Genomic DNA, 22,423 nt, shown 5'->3' with positions numbered 1-22,423 from the left:
TTTTTTCTTTTTACAACCACACCCGAGACAAATGGAAGTTCCTGGGGCCAGAGGTCGAAACAGAGCCGCATCCGTGACCTATGCCATAGCTTGCGGTCATGGCAGACCCATAATCCATTGAGCAAGGCCAGGGATTGAACCCACATCCACACAGAGACAAAAATGTCAGGTCTTTACCCTGCTGAGCCACAGTGAAACTCCTATTTACTGGTCATTTATAATGTAGATAGTATGTTACACTTCCTGTACAATAGGAAGTTAATAAAGTGAATATAGACACTATGTTTTAAGTAAAACCCAGAGACTATGAGGTCGCCACTGTAAATTTAAAACACACACACACCCCACAGGAACATCTGAAATTCCTCCACAAAAGAGGAAGAAATATCTATAGTGAATTCTTCCTTAGGATCTGGCAACCTAATACCATCATAAACCTGTTAGTAGGCTATTTCCCATAATGAATTTTAAATGCAAATTAAGAGTTTATAGGCTCCAGACAACCTGCACAGAATGGCTGACATTCTGACAAGGTTGACAGCCAGATTTTCTCCTTTCTCTCACATTTCTGTCTGCACTCCTAGCTCCCAGAACCACTGGATCTTTCACAGAGATTTTGGTTAGAACAGCAGTTGGGTTGAAACTATAGCATGTACAGGGTCCTGGAAATATTATTTTCCTTAAGATATTACTATATGGCTAGGAATTTGCTTTTGTTTTTAATATCTTAGGTACTGAACTGGTAAAAATGATGTATTTCCATTTGGGAAAGTGGAAATTAATTAAAAGCCTCCATGTTAGGGCAATTAAAACTGCAAAGTATTAAATGAACCTCACCCATTCCATCAGGAGAAAGCCCAGAAACTAGGCACAGAAGAAACCCTGACCCCAAATAAAGCTCCTCAGCCCTAAAATAAGATAAATATTGAAATAGTAGAGGAAGGAATTTTGGACTCTCATTCTTTGGATTTTAATATTCAACAAAGGGGCATATCATATGTATATTTTCTTTATGAAATTTAATAAGAAAATTCATATTCAGCATTAATATTCATATACCGTTTCATTTTGTTGGCATTATGTTACTTGGCATGTTTTCACACTGCTGTGAATACTGATTTTACAGCTTCTTCTGTTGAGCTATACTGAAAAATGTGGCTAGACAAAATTCGTGATGAGAAATAGATTAGAGAATTCATTTTTGGCTGAGGGTGCAGAGTGGCCTTGATATTAAATCAATTTACATTCTATTCTGAAGAGATACGGGGAGATAGTCTGCTGGATGATCCAGGCAGAGCTCCCTGGGTTGCCTAGCAACCAGCTGCAGTTGGTGCCCTGCTTTCCTCCCAGGTGGCAGTGGATGGGGGAGGGCAAATCAAAATGCTGCTGGTTCCAAGGTTTTAGAGGTAGAAAAATAGGATATTCTCTTACTCTTAATCCAGCTTTATTAGTGATAAAAATCAATATTTTATTTTGACCCTCAGTTGGATCCTTATGTTTATTCATCGATTTTTAGTATTCAAGGATAAGGAAGTGAGCAGAAAAGTGATTGATTAGGTTTCCCCGATATACACTGTCACATTATTTTATCCTCAGGTCCTTATGATATTTCACGCAGCCCAAATTTCTTATAGATGAATTGATGGATTTATGAAATACAGTTCAATAACTTTGTTTAAAATCCTTCCTACCCTCTGCCTAATATATACAAAGAAGCAGCAAAAATGCCTTCCAAGTGCATATCAAGCTAAGCTCTTTATTATCAGAGCCTTTTTAAATGATTAAGATACTAAGCAAGAGAAATTACTATCTCCCCTTTCCCTACCAGCTTCTTTTTTTTTTTTGCTTTTTAGGGCCACAGGTGCAGCATATAGCAGTTCCTGGGGTTGAATCAGAGCTGCAGCTTCTGGCGTACACCACAGCCATAGGATCCAGCCATAAGGATCCAACGCAGGATCCTTAACTCAATGAGCGAGGCCAGGAATTCAACACACGTCTTCATGGATACTAGTCAGGTTCATTACTGCCGAGCCACAACGGGAACTCCCCTACCAGCTTCTGAGTAACAATTTTACAACATGCTCAAATGCTCCCATTAGAAACCAAGAGCATACCTTTACTTTTACACATTCCCACTCAAGAGATCATCCATGAAGCTACACTATCCTATTTCTAACTCTTTGCCCCTAATTATCATCTGCTCTCCTTCCTAATTGGCAACAGCTCTTTTCACACCCCCATCACTACTTGATGGCCTTGTAAATGGAATCCTGGCCACCATCCACCACTGTTGCTAAGGGTGTCCCCTGTCCACACTGATTCATATACATGTTTAGAACCACCCGATTTCCATGGCCCATTGTATGAATACAAACTTTATGCATATTCCTTTCCTTTTTATCCAGTGTTGACTCTTCTCTAAAATGCAGTCATACAGCAATGTCTGAGTTTATCCTGCTGGGAACTGCTAAGGACTGACAACTGAATTTTATTACTCTGTTCTTATCTTTTTTTTTTTTTTTTTTTTTTTTTTTTTTTTTTTTATCTTTCTCTTTCTTTTTTTTTTTTTTTTTTTTTTTTAATTTTATTTTCCCACTGTACAGCAAGGGGGTCAGGTTATCCTTACATGTATACATTACAATTACAGTTTTTCCCCCACCCTTTGTTCTGTTGCAACATGAGTATCTAGACATAGTTCTCAATGCTATTCAGCGGGATCTCCTTGTAAATCTATTCTACGTTGTGACTGATAAGCCCAAGCTCCCGATCCCTCCCACTCCCTCCCCCTCCCATCAGGCAACCACAAGTCTCTTCTCCAAGTCCATGATTGATTTTCTTTTCTGAGGAGATGTTCATTTGTGCTGGATATTAGATTCCAGTTATAAGTGATGTCATATGGTATTTGTCTTTGTCTTTCTGGCTCATTTCACTCAGTATGAGATTCTCTAGTTCCATCCATGTTGCTGCAAATGGCATGATGTCATCCTTTTTTATGGCTGAGTAGTATTCCATCGTGTATATATACCACATCTTCCGAATCCAATCCTCTGTCGATGGACATTTGGATTGTTTCCATGTCCTGGCTATTGTGAATAGTGCTGCAATGAACATGCGGGTGCATGTGTCTCTTTTAAGTAGAGCTTTGTCCGGATAGATGCCCAAGAGTGGGATTGCAGGGTCATATGGAAGTTCTATGTATAGATTTCTAAGGTATCTCCAAACTGTTCTCCATAGTGGCTGTACCAGTTTACATTCCCACCAACAGTGCAGGAGGGTTCCCTTTTCTCCACAGCCCCTCCAGCACTTGTTATTTGTGGATTTATTAATGATGGCCATTCTGACTGGTGTGAGGTGGTATCTCATGGTAGTTTTGATTTGCATTTCTCTTATAATCAGCGATGTTGAGCATTTTTTTTCATGTGTTTGTTGGCCATCTGTATATCTTCTTTGGAGAAATGTCTATTCAGGTCTTTTGCCCATTTTTCCATTGATTGATTAGTTTTTTTGCTGTTGAGTTGTATAAGTTGTTTATATATTCTAGAGATTAAGCCCTTGTCAGTTGCATCATTTGAAACTATTTTCTCCCATTCTGTAAGTTGTCTTTTTGTTTTCTTTTGGGTTTCCTTTGCTGTGCAAAAGCTTTTCAGTTTGATGAGGTCCCATGGGTTTATTTTTGCTCTAATTTCTATTGCTTTGGGAGACTGACCTGAGAAAATATTCATGATGTTGATGTCAGAGAGTGTTTTGCCTATGTTTTCTTCTAGGAGTTTGATGGTGTCCTGTCGTATATTTAAGTCTTTCAGCCATTTGGAGTTTATTTTTGTGCATGGTGTGAGGGTGTGTTCTAGTTTCATTGCTTTGCATGCAGCTGTCCAGGTTTCCCAGCAATGCTTGCTGAATAGACTTTCCTTTTCCCATTTTATGTTCTTGCCTCCCTTGTCAAAGATTAATTGACCATAGGTGTCAGGGTTAATTTCCAGATTCTCTATTCTGTTCCATTGGTCTGTCTGTCTGTTTTGGTACCAGTACCACACTGTTTTGATGACTGTGGCTTTGTAGTATTTCTTGAAGTCTGGGAGAGTGATGCCTCCTGCTTGGTTTTTGTTTCTCAGGATTGCTTTGGCGATTCTGGGTCTTTTGTGGTTCCATATAAATGTTTGGATTGTTTGTTCTAGTTCTGTGAACAATGTCCTGGGTAATTTGATAGGGATTGCATTGAATCTGTAGATTGCTTTGGGTAGGATGGCCATTTTCACAATATTGATTTTTCCAATCCAGGAACATGGAATATCTTTCCATTTTTTTACATCTTCTTTGATTTCTTTGATTAAGGTTTTATAGTTCTCGGCATATAGGTCCTTTACCTCTTTGGTTAGGTGTATTCCGAGGTATTTGATTTTGTGAGGTACAATTTTAAAAGGTATCGTATTTTTGTATTCCTTTTCTGATGTTTCATTGCTGGTATACAGAAATGCAACTGACTTCTGAATGTTAATCTTATATCCTGCCACTTTGCTGAATTTATTAATCAGTTCAAGGAGTTTTGGGGTTGAGTCCTTAGGGTTTTCTAGGTATAGAATCATGTCATCTGCATACAGTGATAGTTTGATCTCTTCTCTTCCTATATGGATGCCTTTTATTTCTTTTGTTTGTCTAATTGCTGTGGCTAAGACTTCCAAAACTATGTTGAAGAGCAGTGGTGAGAGTGGGCATCCCTGTCTTGTTCCAGATTTGAGTGAGAAGGCTTTCAGTTTTTCCCCATTGAGGATTATATTTGCTGTGGGTTTATCATAAATGGCTTTGATTATATTCAGGAATGTTCCCTCTATACCCACTTTGGCGAGGGTCTTGATCATGAATGGATGTTGAACTTTGTCAAATGCTTTTTCTGCATCTATTGAGATGATCATATGATTTTTGACTTTTTTTTTGTTAATGTGGTGTATGATGTTGATTGATTTGCGTATGTTGAACCATCCTTGTGAACCTGGGATGAACCCAACCTGGTCATGGTGTATAATTTTTTTGATATGTTGTTGGATTCGGTTGGCTAAGATTTTGTTGAGAATTTTTGCATCTATATTCATCAATGATATTGGGCGATAGTTTTCTTTTTTGGTGGTATCTCTGCCTGGTTTTGGAATGAGGGTGATGGTGGCCTCATAGAATGTCTTTGGGAGTATTCCTTCTTCTTCAACCTTTTGAAAGAGTTTAAGGAGGATGGGCACCAATTCCTCTTTATATGTTTGATAGAATTCACCTGTGAAGCCATCTGGTCCTGGGCTTTTATTTGTAGGGAGTGATTTTATGACCTCTTCAATTTCATTTCTAGTGATTGGTCTGTTCAGTTGGTCTGTTTCTGCTTGATTCAGTTTTGGCAGGCTGTAAGATTCTAGAAAATTGTCCATTTCTTCCAGATTGTCAAACTTATTGCCATATAGTTGTTCATAGTATTCTCTTATGGTTTTTTGTATTTCTGCTGTATCCGTTGTGATTTCTCCTTTTTCATTTATAATTTTGGTGATTTGGGTTCTTTCTCTCCTCTTTTGAGTGAGTCTGGCCAGGGGTTTATCAATTTTGTTCACCTTTTCAAAGAACCAGCTCTTGGTTTTATTAATTTTCTCTATTGTTTTTTGAGTCTCTATTTTATTGATTTCTTCTTTGATCTTTACAATTTCCTCCCTTCTGCTGACTTTAGGACTTCTTTGTTCTTCTTTTTCTAATTCATTTAGGTGGAGGGTTAAGTTGTCAATTTGGGATCTTTCTTCTTTTTTGAGAAAGGCCTGGATTGCTATAAATTTCCCTCTGAGCACTGCTTTCGCAGCATCCCATAGATTTTGAGAGGTTGTGTCTTCATTATCATTTGTTTCGAGGTAGTTTTTAATTTCCTTCTTGATTTCCTCATTGACCCATTGGTTTTTTAGTAGCATGTTGTTTAGTCTCCATGGAGTAGGTTTTTTCTCTTTCCTTTTCCCATGGTTGATTTCTAATTTCATGGCATTGTGGTCAGAGAAGATACTTGAGATAATTTCTATGCTCCTAAATTTATTGAGATTCGCTTTATGTCCCAATATGTGGTCGATTCTTGAGAATGTTCCATGAGCATTTGAGAAGAATGTGTATTCTGATTTTTTTGGATGTAGTGTCCTGAAGATATCAATTAAGTCTAACTTTTCTATTGTTTCCTTTAGGATCTCTGTTGCTTTATTGGTTTTCTGTCTAGAGGATCTGTCCATTGATGTGAGGGGGGTATTAAGGTCTCCTACTATGATTGTATTCTCATCAATATCTCCCTTTATGTCTGTTAATATTTGTTGTATGTATCTGGGTGCTCCTATGTTTGGGGCATATATGTTGATGATAGTAACATCCTCTCCTTGGATGGATCCCTTAATCATTAAATAGTGTCCTTCTTTGTCTTTCTTTATGTCTTTTGTTTTAAAGTCTATTTTGTCTGATATGAGCGTTGCAACTCCTGCTTTTCTGTCATGTCTATTGGCATGAAATACTTTTCCCCAGCCTTTCACTTTCAATCTATATGTATCTTTTGTCCTAAGGTGAGTTTCTTGTAGGCAGCATATTGAAGGTTTTTGCCGTTTTATCCACTCAGCCATTCTGTGTCTTTTGATTGGGGCATTCAGTCCATTGACATTTAAGGTGATAATTGATAGATGATTATTTATTGCCATTTGATCCTCGTGTTCCAGTTGATTCTATGGTTCTCCATTCTTCTTTTTTTTTTTTTTTCTTTTTTTTTTTGGTTGGATGGTCTCCTGTTATTATCTGCTTGAGTGTATTTTTTTTTTCATTTTTTGCAAATGCAATATTTGGTTTTGGCTTGTGGTTGCCCTGTTTTTTAAGTATGCTAACCCCTTCCCATAATTGTGTGTTTTAGCCTGATGGTCCTGTAAGTTCAAACACTTCATTATTATATTAAAATTAAGAAGAGAGACATACATACAAACAAAAAGGATTATTTACCTCCTAACATCCCTTGCCCACATTTTATGGTTTTGATGACTCTTTTATTTTTTTCTTTTTAATTTTATTTTGTTTGAAGCATGTTCATGATTAAATCTGTATGCTGGCTTATTTGAGTGACTGCTCTCTGATTGCATCTTCCTCAGTCCTAGTTCTTCCTCTTCTTCTTCTTCTTCTTTTTTTTTTTTTCTTTTCTTTTTTCTTCCCTTTCCTTCCTTTCTTTTTGGTTTAGAGAAGCCCTTTCAATATTTCCTTTAACCTGGGTTTTGTGTTGCTGTATTCTTTAAGTTTTTGTTTGTTGGGAAAAATTTTTATTTCCCCTTCTATTTTAAATGATATTCTTGCTGGATAAAGTATTCTAGGTTGCATATTTTTTCCTTTGAGCACTTTAAATATCTCTTGCCATTCCCTCCTGGCCTGTAGTGTTTCTGTAGAGAAATCAGCTGATATTCTTATGGGGGTTCCCTTGTAGGTAACATTCTGTTTTTCTCTTGCTGCCTTTAGGATCCTCTCTTTATCACTAACTTTTGCCATTTTTATTATGATGTGTCTTGGTGTGGGTCTGTTTGGGTTCAGTTTGTTTGGGGCCCTCTGTGCTTCTTGTATCTTGAATCCAGTATCCTTTAGATTTGGGAAGTTTCCAGCGATAATTTCTTCAAATATATTTTCCATTCCCTTATCTTTTTCTACTCCTTCTGGAATTCCTATTATGCGTAGATTGGCCCGTTTTATATTATCCCATAGGTCTCTTATATTGCTTTCCAGTTTTTTGATTCGGTTTTCTGTCTGTTGACCAGATTGAGTGATTTCCATTATTCTATCTTCCATATCACTGATTCGTTCTTCTGCATTATTCATTCTGGTTTTTACTGCCCCTAGTTCAGTTTGCATCTCTGCAAATGAATGTTCTAGTTTTTCTTGGCTCCTCCTTATATTTTCTAGCTCCTTTCTGAGGGTATCTGCATTGCTGTTCATATCTTCTCTTAATTCCTTCAGTATTTTCACTATTTCTCTTTTGAACTCCAGGTCTGTCAGACTGCAGAGATCAGTTTCATTGTTGACTGTTTTAGGTGAGTTCTCCTGTTGGTTTGACTGGGGGTGGTTTCTCAGCTTCTTCATCTTGCTTGTTGTCTTCTTTCTCCTGAGGGAGTTGTACTCTCCTTTATCGGGTAGTGTTTGCCTTGTCACTGCCCTGGAATATTTCCTGAGGGCTGTCGTTGTTGGTCAATCTTTTTTGAGGCAGTGTGGCTTTTCTGGAGTGTTGATGGGACTAACAGTGTTTCTTTGAAGCAAAGGAGGACTTCCTGAGGGCAGACAGGACTGGGAGGTCCACCCCACGATGGTAGCAGATTTCACTTGGTTCTCAGCACCCCCTGGGGTCTTGGGCGGGTAGCAGGGCCCTTGGAGACTCAAGAGGCTCCTCCCCAGGGCAGCCCGACTCAGAAAGACCGTCTGAGATCTTTTCCCGATTCGGCCAGGCTTGTTGCAGCTTTTCTGGGCTGCAGGGGGTCCTGCCTGGAGCTGGCAGTCCTATGCAGCTGGTCCACTAGGTCTCAGCACCCCTTGGGGTCTTGGGCGGGTAGCAGGGCCTTTGGAGACTCAAGAGGCTCCTCCCCAGGACAGCCCGACTCAGAAAGACCGTCTGAGATCTTTTCGCAAGTCAGCCAGGCTTGTTGCAGCTTTTCTGGGCTGCAGGGGGTCCTGCCTGGAGCTGGCAGTCCTATGCAGCTGGTCCACTAGGTCTCAGCACCCCCTGGGGTCTTGGGCGGGTAGCAGGGCCCTTGGAGGCTCAAGAGGCTCCTCCCCAGGGCAGCCCGATTCAGAAAGACCGTTTGAGATCTTTTCCCGATTCGGCCAGGCTTGTTGCAGCTTTTCTGGGCTGCAGGGGGTCCTGCCCGGAGCTGGCAGTCCTATGCAGCTGGTCCAGTAGGTCTCAGCACCCCCTGGGGTCTTGGGCGGGTAGCAGGGCCCTTGGAGACTCAAGAGGCTCCTCCCCAGGACAGCCCGACTCAGAAAGACCGTCTGAGATCTTTTCCCGATTCGGCCAGGCTTGTTGCAGCTTTTCTGGACTGCAGGGGGTCCTGCCTGGAGCTGGCAGTCCTATGCAGCTGGTCCACTAGGTCTCAGCACCCCTTGGGGTCTTGGGCGGGTAGCAGGGCCTTTGGAGACTCAAGAGGCTCCTCCCCAGGACAGCCCGACTCAGAAAGACTGTCTGAGATCTTTTCGCAAGTCAGCCAGGCTTGTTGCAGCTTTTCTGGGCTGCAGGGGGTCCTGCCTGGAGCTGGCAGTCCTATGCAGCTGGTCCACTAGGTCTCAGCACCCCCTGGGGTCTTGGGCGGGTAGCAGGGCCCTTGGAGGCTCAAGAGGCTCCTCCCCAGGGCAGCCCGATTCAGAAAGACCGTTTGAGATCTTTTCCCGATTCGGCCAGGCTTGTTGCAGCTTTTCTGGGCTGCAGGGGGTCCTGCCCGGAGCTGGCAGTCCTATGCAGCTGGTCCAGTAGGTCTCAGCACCCCCTGGGGTCTTGGGCGGGTAGCAGGGCCCTTGGAGGCTCAAGAGGCTCCTCCCCAGGACAGCCCGACTCAGAAAGACCGTCTGAGATCTTTTCCCGATTCGGCCAGGCTTGTTGCAGCTTTTCTGGGCTGCAGGGGGTCCTGCCTGGAGCTGGCAGTCCTATGCAGCTGGTCCACTAGGTCTTAGCACCCCCTGGGGTCTTGGGCGTGTAGCAAGGCCCTTGGAGACTCAAGAGGCTCCTCCCCGGGGGAGCCCGTCTCAGAAAAACCGTCGGAGAATTAGTTCGATCTATTCACGGCCTGGCTAGGCTTGTTCTAGCTTTTCTGGGCTGCAGGCCTTTTCTGGGGGGCTGGTGGTGTTTGGTGCTGCTCTGTGGAAGTGTAGCCCCTCCAAAGGGCAAGCAGGCCTGTGCAGGGAGAGCCCCTGCGGTGGTAGGCTTCAGGCAATTGTTGAGGCCAGCCCTCCTGGATGGCAGGCAGCCCCAGGTTCGGCGAGAGCGTAGGGGGTGGCGGGGGTGGGGGGAGGGAATGCACTGGGAAGCACAGCTTTCTGCTAGCTAGCGGGCCTGTAAGCTTGCTGTGGCGTGGGGGGTATTCTATGGGGACCCACCCCTTCTTCTCTCCCCTCCCCAGCACGGGCGCAGACCAGGCTCTTCTCCCAGGTTCCCTCTGAGGCGGCTTTCCACTTCCCCGCCCCTAGAGTATTGCTCCCTTCCTCTGCGACAGCTTTGTTTTCTAGTCTCCCAGGCAGTCTCTGCCCCGTCAAATGGTTTAGAGACCTCCCAAGCAGTTTCCGCTCTTCCCCGCCCCCCTAGCCCAGGGACTAATCTCTGGAGCCGAGGTCTCAGTGCCCAGCCCCCCCCCCCAGGCATCCCCCGGCCCTTTCTTGGGGACTAACCTTCGGAGGCGAGGTCTCGGTGCCCAGCCCCAACCCAGGCGTCCCCCGGCCCCCTCTCGGGGACCAACCTTCAGAGCTGAAGTCTCGGTGCCCAGCCCCCACCCAGGCGTCCCCCGGCCCTTTCCCGGGGACTAACCTCTGGAGCCGAGGATTCGGTGCCCAGCCCCCACCCAGGCGTCTCAATTTTTGGTGACTGTGCCCGTAGTTCAGATGGTCCGTTGGGTTCTTGATCGTTTTTCCGTACTCCGACTTACTGCTACACTCTTCTCTGCATCTGGAGATTCCTCCGGTTCGTTTGATCTTTCCCCCGGTAGGAGACTTTCCAGGGTGCGGGATCCCTTTCTCCTCCGCAGTTCCCTTTCGGGAGCGCCCGTCCCGCTCGGATTCACCTTCTCTCACTCTCCTCTTTTCTCCCGTTCTGCCCAATAATGTCACGAACTTCTTGCCGTTATTGGAGTTTAGGTTCCTCTGCCAGCGATTGGTTGTTGTTCTGTGCGAGTCATTTCTTCTATAGATGTGCTTTTTTTGTTGTGTTTGTGGGAGAGGGCGAGCGTGTCCCCCTACTCCTCCGCCATCTTGTCCTCTCTTCTGTGTTCTTATCTTTTAAATTATGTATCTTCTTGGGAAATAACATATTTGGTGTTAGAGTTTGTTCCTTTGGACATGACTTACCATGCAATTTTTCGTTGTTCCGTGAAAAACATTTGACATGATTTGTCTTCAGTGATGGCTTTACCTTTCAGGTGGAGCCAGATCATCTATTTTCAAATTTATGCTGCCCTTATTCCCTTTCCTCTGGGCCTAAGCTGCACCAGGATTTCCCTGTGCGCAGTGATGCAGGGCCAAAAGTTTGTTGCCATTGGTTATATGTGATACATGGTCACCATGATAGATGATCCCTGCTCATCCCAGGGGTCTGGATAGGATGCTGGTCACATGTCAGTCTCCTGCCTCTTCACCTTACAGTCACCCTAGTCCAGTGGCAAAGAGATAGGCTATCATTTCCTGAACATTCCTGAAGTTAACCTATGACTTACAAAAACACATGCTAAGCCCAGAGGACAGGTTTCTCTAATGTTGGTCTTTTTCTCTCTCTCTCTTTCCTACTCTTCTTATATTGCAATGGTATTGCCATACCAAAAATTCTCTCAGCAGAGTGCATGCATGGAGCTTTCTCAGCCGGCCTCACCCACCAGACAGCTGTTCTTTATGGCCATGAACAGAAGCCCAGAACGAGAGCCTTCTTTTATTTTTTGATTTGGCTACTAAATTTTTGTGACCCTCTCATTGAACTCCGTGATCTCTAGCCTGAGAAACAAAAATTTTATATATAAAATATTTAAAGGATAAACTTAACTTATAAAGACAAATGAGAACACGCATAACTTCTAGAGGAATCCTGATTATGGTTTTCTTAGCAGCTTTCAAGGAACGGTGCTTTAACTAGTACTATGTCTTTAAATTCATTCCCAAATCTTACGCCCTCGTGGAGATATTTGCTGGCACTTATGCTTTAAAGCTAGAGTTTATTGTGTAAACAGCAGAAACTGAACTGCTTGTTATCATTTGATTTGCCCCCAAATGAACAATTTCTATTCTTTTCTTGTTTCTATGGAGAAAACACAGGAAAGGAGACTATGGCTCTGCAAAACATTCACCCAAAAAGCATATTTCCCTTATATTAAACAGGAATTTCCAAACACTTTTTGAAGAAATTTTCTAAAATTAAATACTAAATATTTTCCAATTCCTATGCATGATTAAATAATAAATTAAATTCTTTCCAAATCCTATATGAGCAAAAATAGGTGAAAGCTATCAGATAAGAGCTTGAATAAAGCCAAACTGTATAAACTAAGGCTCACCTCAATTGGCATAATAGGATAGTATCTCTTTATGCTCATGTGGAGAGAATTATCTTACATTATCTTTACAGATTTTTTCTATTAAAAAGAACAAAATTCAAGGGCTATTATTAAAAAAAATGCTACCTTTTATGCATCCTGACTCTATTATTGAAATAAGTTAGCTACTGGTGCCTGAGAAATTAAATTACTTTCAAACAGCTATATGAGGCAATTGAAAATTTGATGACTCATTGTTAAAGCTGTTACTTGAATAATAAAGAGCTAGAATTGATAGGGAGAATGTAGGGGGGAAAAATCACTAGTGTTCTGCCCAGTAATGAAAATACTAATTCCATTGTGAGAGAGAAAATCTTACAAATTATCACAGTTTAAAACATGTTTCTTCCTTCTCATCAATTCAGACTATGTTGATTCTGAAGATTAATGTTTTCACATGGGAGATTTGTAAGGCTCTGATTAAATATTACCTTACAGACATTAAAATAAGCAAAGAGGACAATGTGAAGCAGACTGATTGGAGGCAGTGCTGCGGAGGTGGGGTAATGGATGTTGGGGTGAGCTTTATTCCCAGGAGTAAGAGTTAGGATTTTAGAAATGTGATTGCCAGTGAAGTGTGTGACGCAGTGAAGAATTTATGGAAAAGTGTGGGCCTGAAGGGAATGAAGTAAGATAAGAGATGTCAACACCCAAAAGGAAGGGATCCTTCTGCAACGGGTCTGTTTGAATGAATGTCCTTAGTACTGTGAAAAAGCCAACATTAAAGGGTACATTTTGTATATTATACATCCCTGTATCGCACCAAATAAAGGGTTTCATATAGCTTCACAACTTTGTGTGGGGTATTGTAAAAAAGAAAAGATGAGTTCCCACTGTGGCTCAGTGGTAATGAACCCAACTAGCATCCATGAGGATGCAGGTTCGATCCATGACCTCGCTCTATGGGTTAAAGATCTGGCGTTGCTGTAAGCTGTGATGTAGGTCACAGACACAGCTCAGATCCTGAGTTGCTGTAGCTGTGGATAGGTTGGCAGCTGTAGCTCTGATTTGACCACTAGCCTGGGAACCTCCATATGCCGTGGGTGTGGCACTAAAAAGACAAAAAATAAAAAAAGAAAGAAAAGAAACAGGAGGAGGATATGTGGGCTTTCCCACCAGAAGGAGGGGACTTAACATCTGGGCTGTCAAACTCCCCTCCAGGCCCAGAGGTGAAAATGGATCCCACTACTTACATCAAGACTGCAGTGATCATCACCGAGGCATGTTTCTCAGATTGCCTCATTCTGGGAAATGTTTCTCAGAACCATCAGAACCCGGTTCTTGAGATTGTCTGTTGTATAGCATAAATAATGTGATCCAGCTCTGAGAAAGCTGGGAACAAATCACACAACCAAGAATCTACATGGTTGATAGGGGATCCCAGCTTTCTTGTGCTAGTTTGCCTCAAGTCTCACAAACAATATGGCCCCGGGCAGTGCAGGGTCTGGAAGCTATGTTAGGAAATTTCACTAGGGATGCTCATGAGATGTTGCAAGGACGTTTAAACTAGATGGGCTTGGTATTGAATTCATTGTGTCCTGAGAGTCTGTTTATCAAACTGTGAAGTCCTTAGAGCTCGACCAGTGGCAGCTCACTTGCACTCTTTCCTTCACCGGTACCCATGGAGAAACTGTCTCTGCAGGGGACACCATCCAGGAGGTCCTGGGGTTGAAATGACCAGAGGGCATAACAGAGCTCAGGAGCAGCAGGAAGACACAGTACTGGGGGGGACAACTTGAGGGAATAACTCAGAAGAGGTATTTCATAAACCCTGCCTTCCTAGGACATCCTGGGGAAGAGGAGGCAGCCAGAGAGAGAAAAGGCTGATGCACAGGTCAGGCTGTGGCATAAGGAACCCAGAGCACAACACAGTGAAAGAACTTTGAGATCGGACGTTCTATGCCCTTAATTCTCTCTTTTTTTTTTCCCTCTTCCTAGAGCCCAGTCAACAGGTTGTTGGTAGAGTGTCTCAGTGGAAACTAGATTGCCTCCGCTAAAGGAAAGGTGAAAACTCAGGTCCTGTTAAAGACAGTTTTTGGGTCAACAGCAGCAAATTACCAAAGAACTCAATTCCTGTAGCAAAATCTATATGGGAACAAATAACCAGAGAGATGGTCAGATATGAAAATTGACCCAATCATAAGTGCCACTGGGGCACTAAAAGTCCCCAGAAATAAACGATAATATGATGGCAAGTGAGATATCTTGTCAAACACCGAATGTTGAAGCATGAGTTGGTTTCCTCTTATCTCTTTAAAACACACACAGATTATCTCACAGTCATGTGATTATAGCACAGTTGTTATGTTTTCAAATGATTTATTCTTGGAGACCCACACTGGCCTCCTGATCAGTGGTACTGTTTGTGTCCACTTCCTGATCTTGACATTGATTGCTATACACCATTTTTTAATGATTTTAAAATAGAGTCAGCCTGCTGTCAACTTTTTTTATTCCCATCTCTCACTTTTCAGTTTTTCCCATCTAAGCTGATTCTCTTTAGGCAAAGAATGTGACATGATACACATTTCCTAGTGTATTTGTGCTCCAGTAGGTCATACCCACCACTTCCTTTTAATTCCAAAGATTTTAGCACTGGTCATTACAGGATGTTCAAAAAGCAAAAGTATCAAAAGCTGATCAAGGTATGGTGGAAAAAAGTAAATTAATCTTGGGCTTATGATTCTAGAAAAAGGTTAAGTACATACTTAAACTTTGATTTCTTTCTCTACACACAGAGTGATTATTAAAAAAATAGAATAAATATACAACTTTAGATGAAAACAAGGAAAAACAATTCTATATAATAAGAAACTGAAAATACTAAGCCAGGACACCCATAGCACCTATCTGAAGCTGGAGGCCAGAGCTACACACCCCATCCACTATTCAAGGAAACCAGTATTCTGAAAAGAGCTACAAAAAACTTAAAAATTAGAAGAACTTATAGATTAGGAAATAAGAATAATAAGGCATCGAGAAGAATTTAAAATAGCAGTATAAAAGAGACAATTAAAGCGATAACATGGAGTTCCTGTTGTGACTCAGTGGATTATGAAGCCAACATAGTGTCAGTGAGGATGTGGTTTCGACACCTGGCCTTGCTCAGTGGGTTAAGGATCCGGTGTTGCTGCAGGCTGCAGTGCAGGTCAAAGATGCGGCTCGGATCTGGCACTGTGTGGCTGTGGTGTAAACCTGCAGTGACAGCTCCAATTCAACCCCTAGCCTGGGAACTTCCATATGCCCCAGATGTGGCTGTGAAAAGAGAAAAGAAAAAAAAAAAAAAAGAGAGAAAGAACATTATTGTGAAATGAGAATAGGAAATTCTAAACCAGGGCAAGAAAAGTTATGAAAAGAAACCATCAGAACTCTAATATAAATAATATTGCTGAATGGAAACATTCAAAAAATATCGCAGACTAAAGAGAATAAATGACTGAGCCAGAAGACTGCACTCCAAAAATCATCTAGAATATAGTACACACACACAAAAGAAAAAAAATCAAAAAAGAGAAAACATAAAACCTGACTATTTCTAAGGAGTTTCTCTTAGAAATTATTTCTGAGTTTTCTGAAATTACAGAGCTAGGCCTGCTATTGTCCCCCCATCCTCTGGTTCCGATCTTATGTCATCCTTTAGAAGTCTTTCTTTTTACTTTACCATTCTTACTTCTGAGAGTATGTTAAGAATTCATTGAGATCATTTCCCTTTAATCTACCCTTCTCTAGTGGACTCAGTAGATTCCAACATCAAGTGAAAACAATTATTAGAAGATTCATTCAAGAAGATTACTGTTGGAGTTCCTGTCATGGCACAGTGGTTAATGAATCCGACTAGGAACCATGAGGTTGCGGGTTCGATCCCTGCCCTTGCTCAGTGGGTTAAGGATCTGGCATTGCCCTGAGCTGTGGTGTAGGTTGCAGACGCGGCTCGGATTCCGTGTTGCTGTGGCTCTGGCGTAGGTCAGCGGCTACAGCTCTGATTAGACCCCTAGCCTGGGAACCTCCATATGCCATGGGAGTGGCCCAAGAAATGGCAAAAAGACAAAAAAAAAAAAAAAAAAAAAAAAAAAAAGAGAGAGAGAATGAAAAGAAAATGTCCAATTCCCTGAGAGGAGGGAAAAAATACATGCATTAGCAGCACCAGAGTGGTTCTTCTGCATTCTGTGAATGGAGTGCAGGGCTCTGAGCCCTTTGCCAGCCATATCTTCATCAAGACTCTCTCTACCTAAATTACCTCTTATATCCAATCTCTAAGTCAAAAAGAATAGTACATACAGTGGTACCAATATGTAAAAAATCACTAATTTGAAGTGGTTTCTCAAGAAAGATATTTGCACATGGTAGTGTCAGCAGAAAACCATGAGTTTCATGGATCTTTCTCAGGCAGGTCTAATCATCATTTCAACAATGCTTTATCCTCTCAATTCAGTTCCTAGATCTTTACCGCAGCCCAACTCAGTGCAGGGATGAATCTAGCTTGTCGGTGCCCCAAGAGTCCCATCTGCCGGCCAATGTGGGGAATTTCACCTTGCTTCAGAAGCCAATCTCAAGGGCTGTATTCTAAACAGAATAGGACTTGTTCTCACCACAAAGGAGACATGATAATTAAATGACGTTAGAGGTGTTAAGATAATGCCACTGTGGTGATCATATTGCAATACATAAATGTATCAAATCAACACATATACCTTAAGCTTATACAATGTTACATGGCAATTATATCTAAATATTTTTAATTAAAAAAAACACATTCCCTAATGGCTCAGTGGGTTAAGAATCTGGCATTGTCACTGCTGTGACTCAGGTTGCTGTTGTAGCACGGGTTCCTGGCCCAGGAACTTCAGCATGCTGTGGGGCATGGCAAAAAAAAAAAAAAAAAATGGGCCAAGGGCTTGAATACACTTTTTTCTAAAAAAGATGATATACAAATAGCCAACTAGTATGAGAAATGATGCTCAACATCATTTGTCATCAAGGAAATGCAAATCAAAACCACAGTGAGATACTACATTGCAACCATTGACTTTATACATTATTCAAGTCATGGAAAATAATGTGTTGATAAAGTAAAATTAGAATCCTCATACATTGCCATGGGAATGTAAAATAAGGCAGACATTGCGGAAAATAGTTTGGTGACTTATCAAATGGTTAAACATAGAATTACCATATGATCCAGCAATTTTACTAACAAGTATAGGCCCAGATGAAATAGGTGTTCATACAAAAATATGTACAATGTTCATAGCAGCACTATGCACAACATCTAAAAGATGGAAACAACCTAAATTTCCATCAACTGATGAATATATACATACAATTGTGGTATATCCACAATTGAATACCAGCCACAAAAAGGAACATGCTAACCCGGAGAATGTACACCAAGAGTGAACCCTAAGGTAAACCACAGATGCTGGGTGACTATGATGTGTCAGTCTAGGCTTATCCTTGGTAGAAATGTACCATTCTAGGAGTTCCCGTCGTGGCTTGGCAGTTAACAAACCTGACTAGTATCCATGAGGATGTGGGTTTGATCCCTGACATCACTCAATTGGTTGAGGATCCAGCATTGCCGTGAGCTGTGTTGTAGGTCACAGATGCGGCCCAGATCCCACGTTGCTGTGGCTGTGGTGTAGGCCAGCAGCTGCAGCTCCCATTTGACCCCTAGCCTGGGAACTTCCATGTGCCACAAGTGTGGCCCTGAAAAAAAACGGTACCATTCTATTGAGAGATGACTAGCTATGCATGTGTGGAAACAGGAAGAACATGGGAATCTTTGTACCCTCTTGTCAATTTTGTTAGAAACCCGAAACGGCTCTAAGAGAATCAAGTCTTTTTAAAAATAAAGAGTGGCCTCAAAGAAACAAAGGACATTCAGACCACATAAGATAAAAATCGCGGTGGGGGGGGATATGCTACAACAGGAATGAAGCTTACAAACATTATGCTAAGTTAAAGACAGTCACAAAAAAATACATAATATGTGATTCTGTTCATATAAAATGTTCAGAAAAAGCAAATCAATAGATAACAAAGTAGATTAACGGTTGCTTAGAGCTTAAGGGTGGTAGGATGGTGATCGTTAGAAAGTAGAGAATATCTTTTTATGATGATAAAAATGTTCCAAAACTGACCATGGTGATGGTTGCACCTATCTGTGAATACACTAAAAAACAGTGAATTGTGCACTTTAAAAGGGGGAATTATTTGCTATGTGAATTATATCGATAAAATTTTTAAAAATTATTGCATTGAAAATGCTTGATAACTATTAAAACAAGATTTAAAACAGATACACTATCCAAACAACACTATTTATGACAGCTGTACAAAAACACATATATAGATAGGTATAAGGATGATAGAGACATAGATAAAGATGACATAGACATAGATGGAGTCATTATAAAAAGGAAATCAGAAATTTAGTTCCAATTTTGTCACTAATGAGAGAGAGAGGAGAAATGCCAAAATGTCAGCAGTACCTATCGTTGTGTAGTAATATTAATGTGCAACTTCTATTCACTTTACCTTTTGACAATTTTCCTATTTTCTTTGGACCTATTTATTTACATGAAAAAAAAAAAGGATCATTACTTGGGAAGGTCCAGGAATTCTGGAATTGAAACACAGTCTTTAACTTAATGAAAGGAAATCTGCAGTCATTGATACAGAATTCAAACCATTGTCATCAAGAATGGATATACTTAACCTGAGAGTAGAGGATCTATGAAAGCACATGTCAGTATATATATGCACGTACCTCAATTTCTTTGTATCAGACTCTAATACACAACATTCATCGAAACATAGACAAAACAATTACAGACATCAATAGAACAAATTTCACAGACTACAGCTTTTTGGCAAACTGGAGACTATTCCATGTAAAGTGAAAAGACACTCCTGGAAGAAGTAAACATTTATACTACAATTCTTACAATACTGCAGCAGCATTAGCACAAAGTGAAGACCCTTTCCTTCACATCCTTGCTCAGCATTTTTGTACTATATGTGATCCTGTGGGAGTATCTTAGCCTCTCAGGGCCTTAATACTCTCCTCTGTGAATTGGGATGATGTTATCTACTCCATATGATAATTATAACAATAACATACATCAGTATTTGTGTGGGTGCTTGGCATATGGTAAGCACTGTCAAAGATTTCATTGAATAAAAAATATATAAATATATACACATTAATCACAGCAGAATCCCTTCAACCGATTTGTCCCCAATCCCACTTCGCAGTCACACCAACTCTAAGAGACGAGTTGCCCCAGATAAATATGAGGCAGCATTGAAAGGACAGATAATGACATGAAAGCTTACCCTTTACAAGTTTGTAGTCCTTGGATTAATGCTTTTCTCAGAGCCAGCTTCACATCCTTGTTTCTCAAGGTATATATCAAAGGATTCAGGGAAGGGGTCACGATATTATTGAACACAGGAACCACAGAATCCAGCCAAGGACTGGAGGCTGGCCGGAGATAAATGAGGATCACTGGCCCATAGCAGAGCAGGATGGAAGTCAGGTGGGCACTGCAGGTGGAGAAGGCTCTGCGCCTGCCTTCTGAGGAGCTGATTTTCAATACAGAGATGACAATGCGAGTATAGGAAGCGAGGATAAGGAGAAAACACATGAGTGCCACAATGCCTACACTGGTGAAACTCACCAGCTGAGCTAGAGAGGTGTCTGCACAGGCCAGAGGCAGCACCACCGGGATATCACAGAAGAAACTGTCCACCTCATTGGGGCCACAGTAGGGTAACTTAAAGATGAGGAAGGTGAGGGCAGATGCATGCACACAGCTCCCCAGCCAGGTGCCCAGAGTCATAACAGCACATGCCCTGCGGTTCATGATGACTGTGTATCGCAGGGGGTGACAGATGGCTGCAAAGCGGTCATAGCCCATCACAGTGAACAGGAAACACTCAATGCAACCAAGGAAGTGGTAAAAGAAGAGCTGGGAGGCGCAGCCCTGGTAAGAGATGGTCCGGCTTGACCCCACTAGGGAGAGCATCATCTTGGGGGAACTCACAGAAGGGAAAAAAATGTCAAACACTGACAGGTTTCCCAGGAAGAAATACATGGGGGTGTGCAGGCTGGAGGAAGTGAGGATGGCCAGCAGAATGAGCAGATTCCCCAGAAGAGTGAGCAAGTAGAAGGCAAGAAATACCACAAAGAGCACATTTTCCAACCCATTTGTGTGAGGGAGTCCCATGAGGAGGAACTCAGTTACTGGAGTGTGATTCCTCATCTTCAAACCTAGTCACACCTGGAAGATCAAGTAATGGCCTCACTGAGATGAGCTTTTCCCCAAACACCAAAGCCTGCGCAGAACCCACTAGAAAGTGATGATGTCTGTATACTACAAAGAACTTGTAACTGGGAGCCCGACCTGTTGTCACTAATTAACGTACAACATGGAGGGAACTATCTGTCATCTGTTTCCTCAGAAGGATGAGAGATCATACAAGAGGCAGAACAGAATAGAGGGCAGAGAACGAAACCTGCAGTTGGCTATATCTGAGTTTAAATGCCAAATCTACTTCCTACTCTGTGACTTTGGACAATTTTGGAAAAAAAAAAAAAAAACAACTCTTAATCTCCTCTGTATTCATAGTATAATAGTATCTTTTTTTTTTTTTTGTCTTTTTGTCTTTTCTAGGGCTGCACCCACAGCATATGGAGGTTACCAGGCTAGGGGTCCAATCAGAGCTGCAGCTGCCAGCCTATGCCAGAGCTGCAGCAACGCCATATCCAAGCTGCGTCATCAACCTACACCACGGCTCACGGCGACGCCAGAATCTTAACCCACTGAGCAAGGCCAGGGATCAAACCCTCAACCTCATGGTTCCTAGTCGGATTTGTTAACCACTGCACCATGATGGGAACTCCTAATAATATCTTATTTGTGAAGATTAATGCTTTAGTGTATATTAAAGTCTCTAATATAATATCAGCTCCTACTTCAACCCTTGTTAAAAAAATTCATTCAAGATACTGATATTCTGATTTCAGTATACCTGACACCACACAATATTTCTCTCAGGCTGACCTGCAGCAGTTTGGAATTACCTATTGGTGTGAATGAGTCACACCACAAAACAAACAAACAAAAAAATGCTTTCTCCATCACCAACTGGAACAAGTGACAACTCAGAACTGTCTGGTGAAAATATAGCAAAACAGAATGGAAAGGGTGGTATTCAATACAGGAAACAGCAGCAGATAATTACCAATATTAAAAGCAACTATATTCTTTCAATGTAAAATTTAGTCTCTCAATGGAAATTGTGGCTGCAATTTAACTGAATATATGCAAAACCATTAAGATCTTTAAGGTTAAGCTTCATTAATTAGGGAACATCTTAAGAAAATCCACGGAGAGCTAAGCTAGTATGACCCCAAACTCAAAGACAGACAATTCCCATCTTCTCACCATCCTCTAATACGTATAACCCGTCAGGTGAGAAGAGAGCATTCTAGAGAAAAGGCACCTACAGATGGAAGGGCGACAACAGTGGTCTTGGGCTGAAAGTCAGTCTCCACATCCACTTTCCTCTGTTTCTAGACGCTGTGGAACATGAGGGCCAGGCTCTGAAACCAAAAGTGCTGAACACACTGCTTTTCAGACCCAGACAGGCATGTTTGAAAATCTAGACACAACAGTGCCTCTGGGCCCCGAGAGTGGCATGGCCTCTCTTACCTCAAGAGCAGATAGGTGTCTTTTATGTTCTTCTGGGATCCTCTACCCAATAGATCCTCTGTTCTATTGTGTAGAACAGAGGGAGCAATTAGACTGGGAACTTTCCCTTCCCTCCTCTACCAGCTGCCTCTACTTCATTAATTCATAGAATTAAAATGTAATTGTGTAAAAGCATTTTGTTATTTTCAGTTTTCTAAATCCCTTTGATTAACAGTAACTCTTGGGCATATTTTTGCTCCAGTGGAGAGCCATCCAATGGGTTCAGTTATTTGAAACTTCCCAGTGACTTTGTGCTTTGAAGAACTGGGTTTATAGAAGGAGGTGAGGATTGGGAAAACAAACACTTAAAACAGGCAACAATCCCATTGGGTGTTAAAACTGTTTGTTGTTGTTTTCTAATAATTAGCTTTA

The 22,423-nt window shown here is 41.7% G+C and overlaps 2 protein-coding genes across 2 annotated transcripts in view; one reads left to right on the top strand and one right to left on the bottom strand.

Annotated features, from left to right (window-relative positions):
- LOC110262282 (olfactory receptor 10S1) overlaps window positions 1-22,423 on the top strand; it is a 243,652-nt gene that overhangs the window by 113,735 nt on the left and 107,494 nt on the right. The gene's annotated exons all lie outside the window — the stretch shown is intronic.
- On the bottom strand, window positions 19,628-20,560 carry OR10D5L (olfactory receptor family 10 subfamily D member 5L). Its single transcript, XM_003130010.3, has one exon. The coding sequence runs from the start codon at window positions 20,558-20,560 to the stop codon at window positions 19,628-19,630; it is 933 nt and encodes a 310-aa protein (XP_003130058.2).

This window comes from Sus scrofa, chromosome 9, assembly GCF_054392235.1.
Source record: "Sus scrofa isolate SSC_HxYL_T2T_F1_AM1 chromosome 9, Sscrofa_HxYL_maternal_Yorkshire_Landrace_v2.0, whole genome shotgun sequence".
NCBI classification, from domain to species: Eukaryota; Metazoa; Chordata; class Mammalia; order Artiodactyla; family Suidae; genus Sus; species Sus scrofa.
Note: the sequence above shows the minus strand (reverse complement) of the source record. Positions and strands in the feature narration are given on the sequence as shown.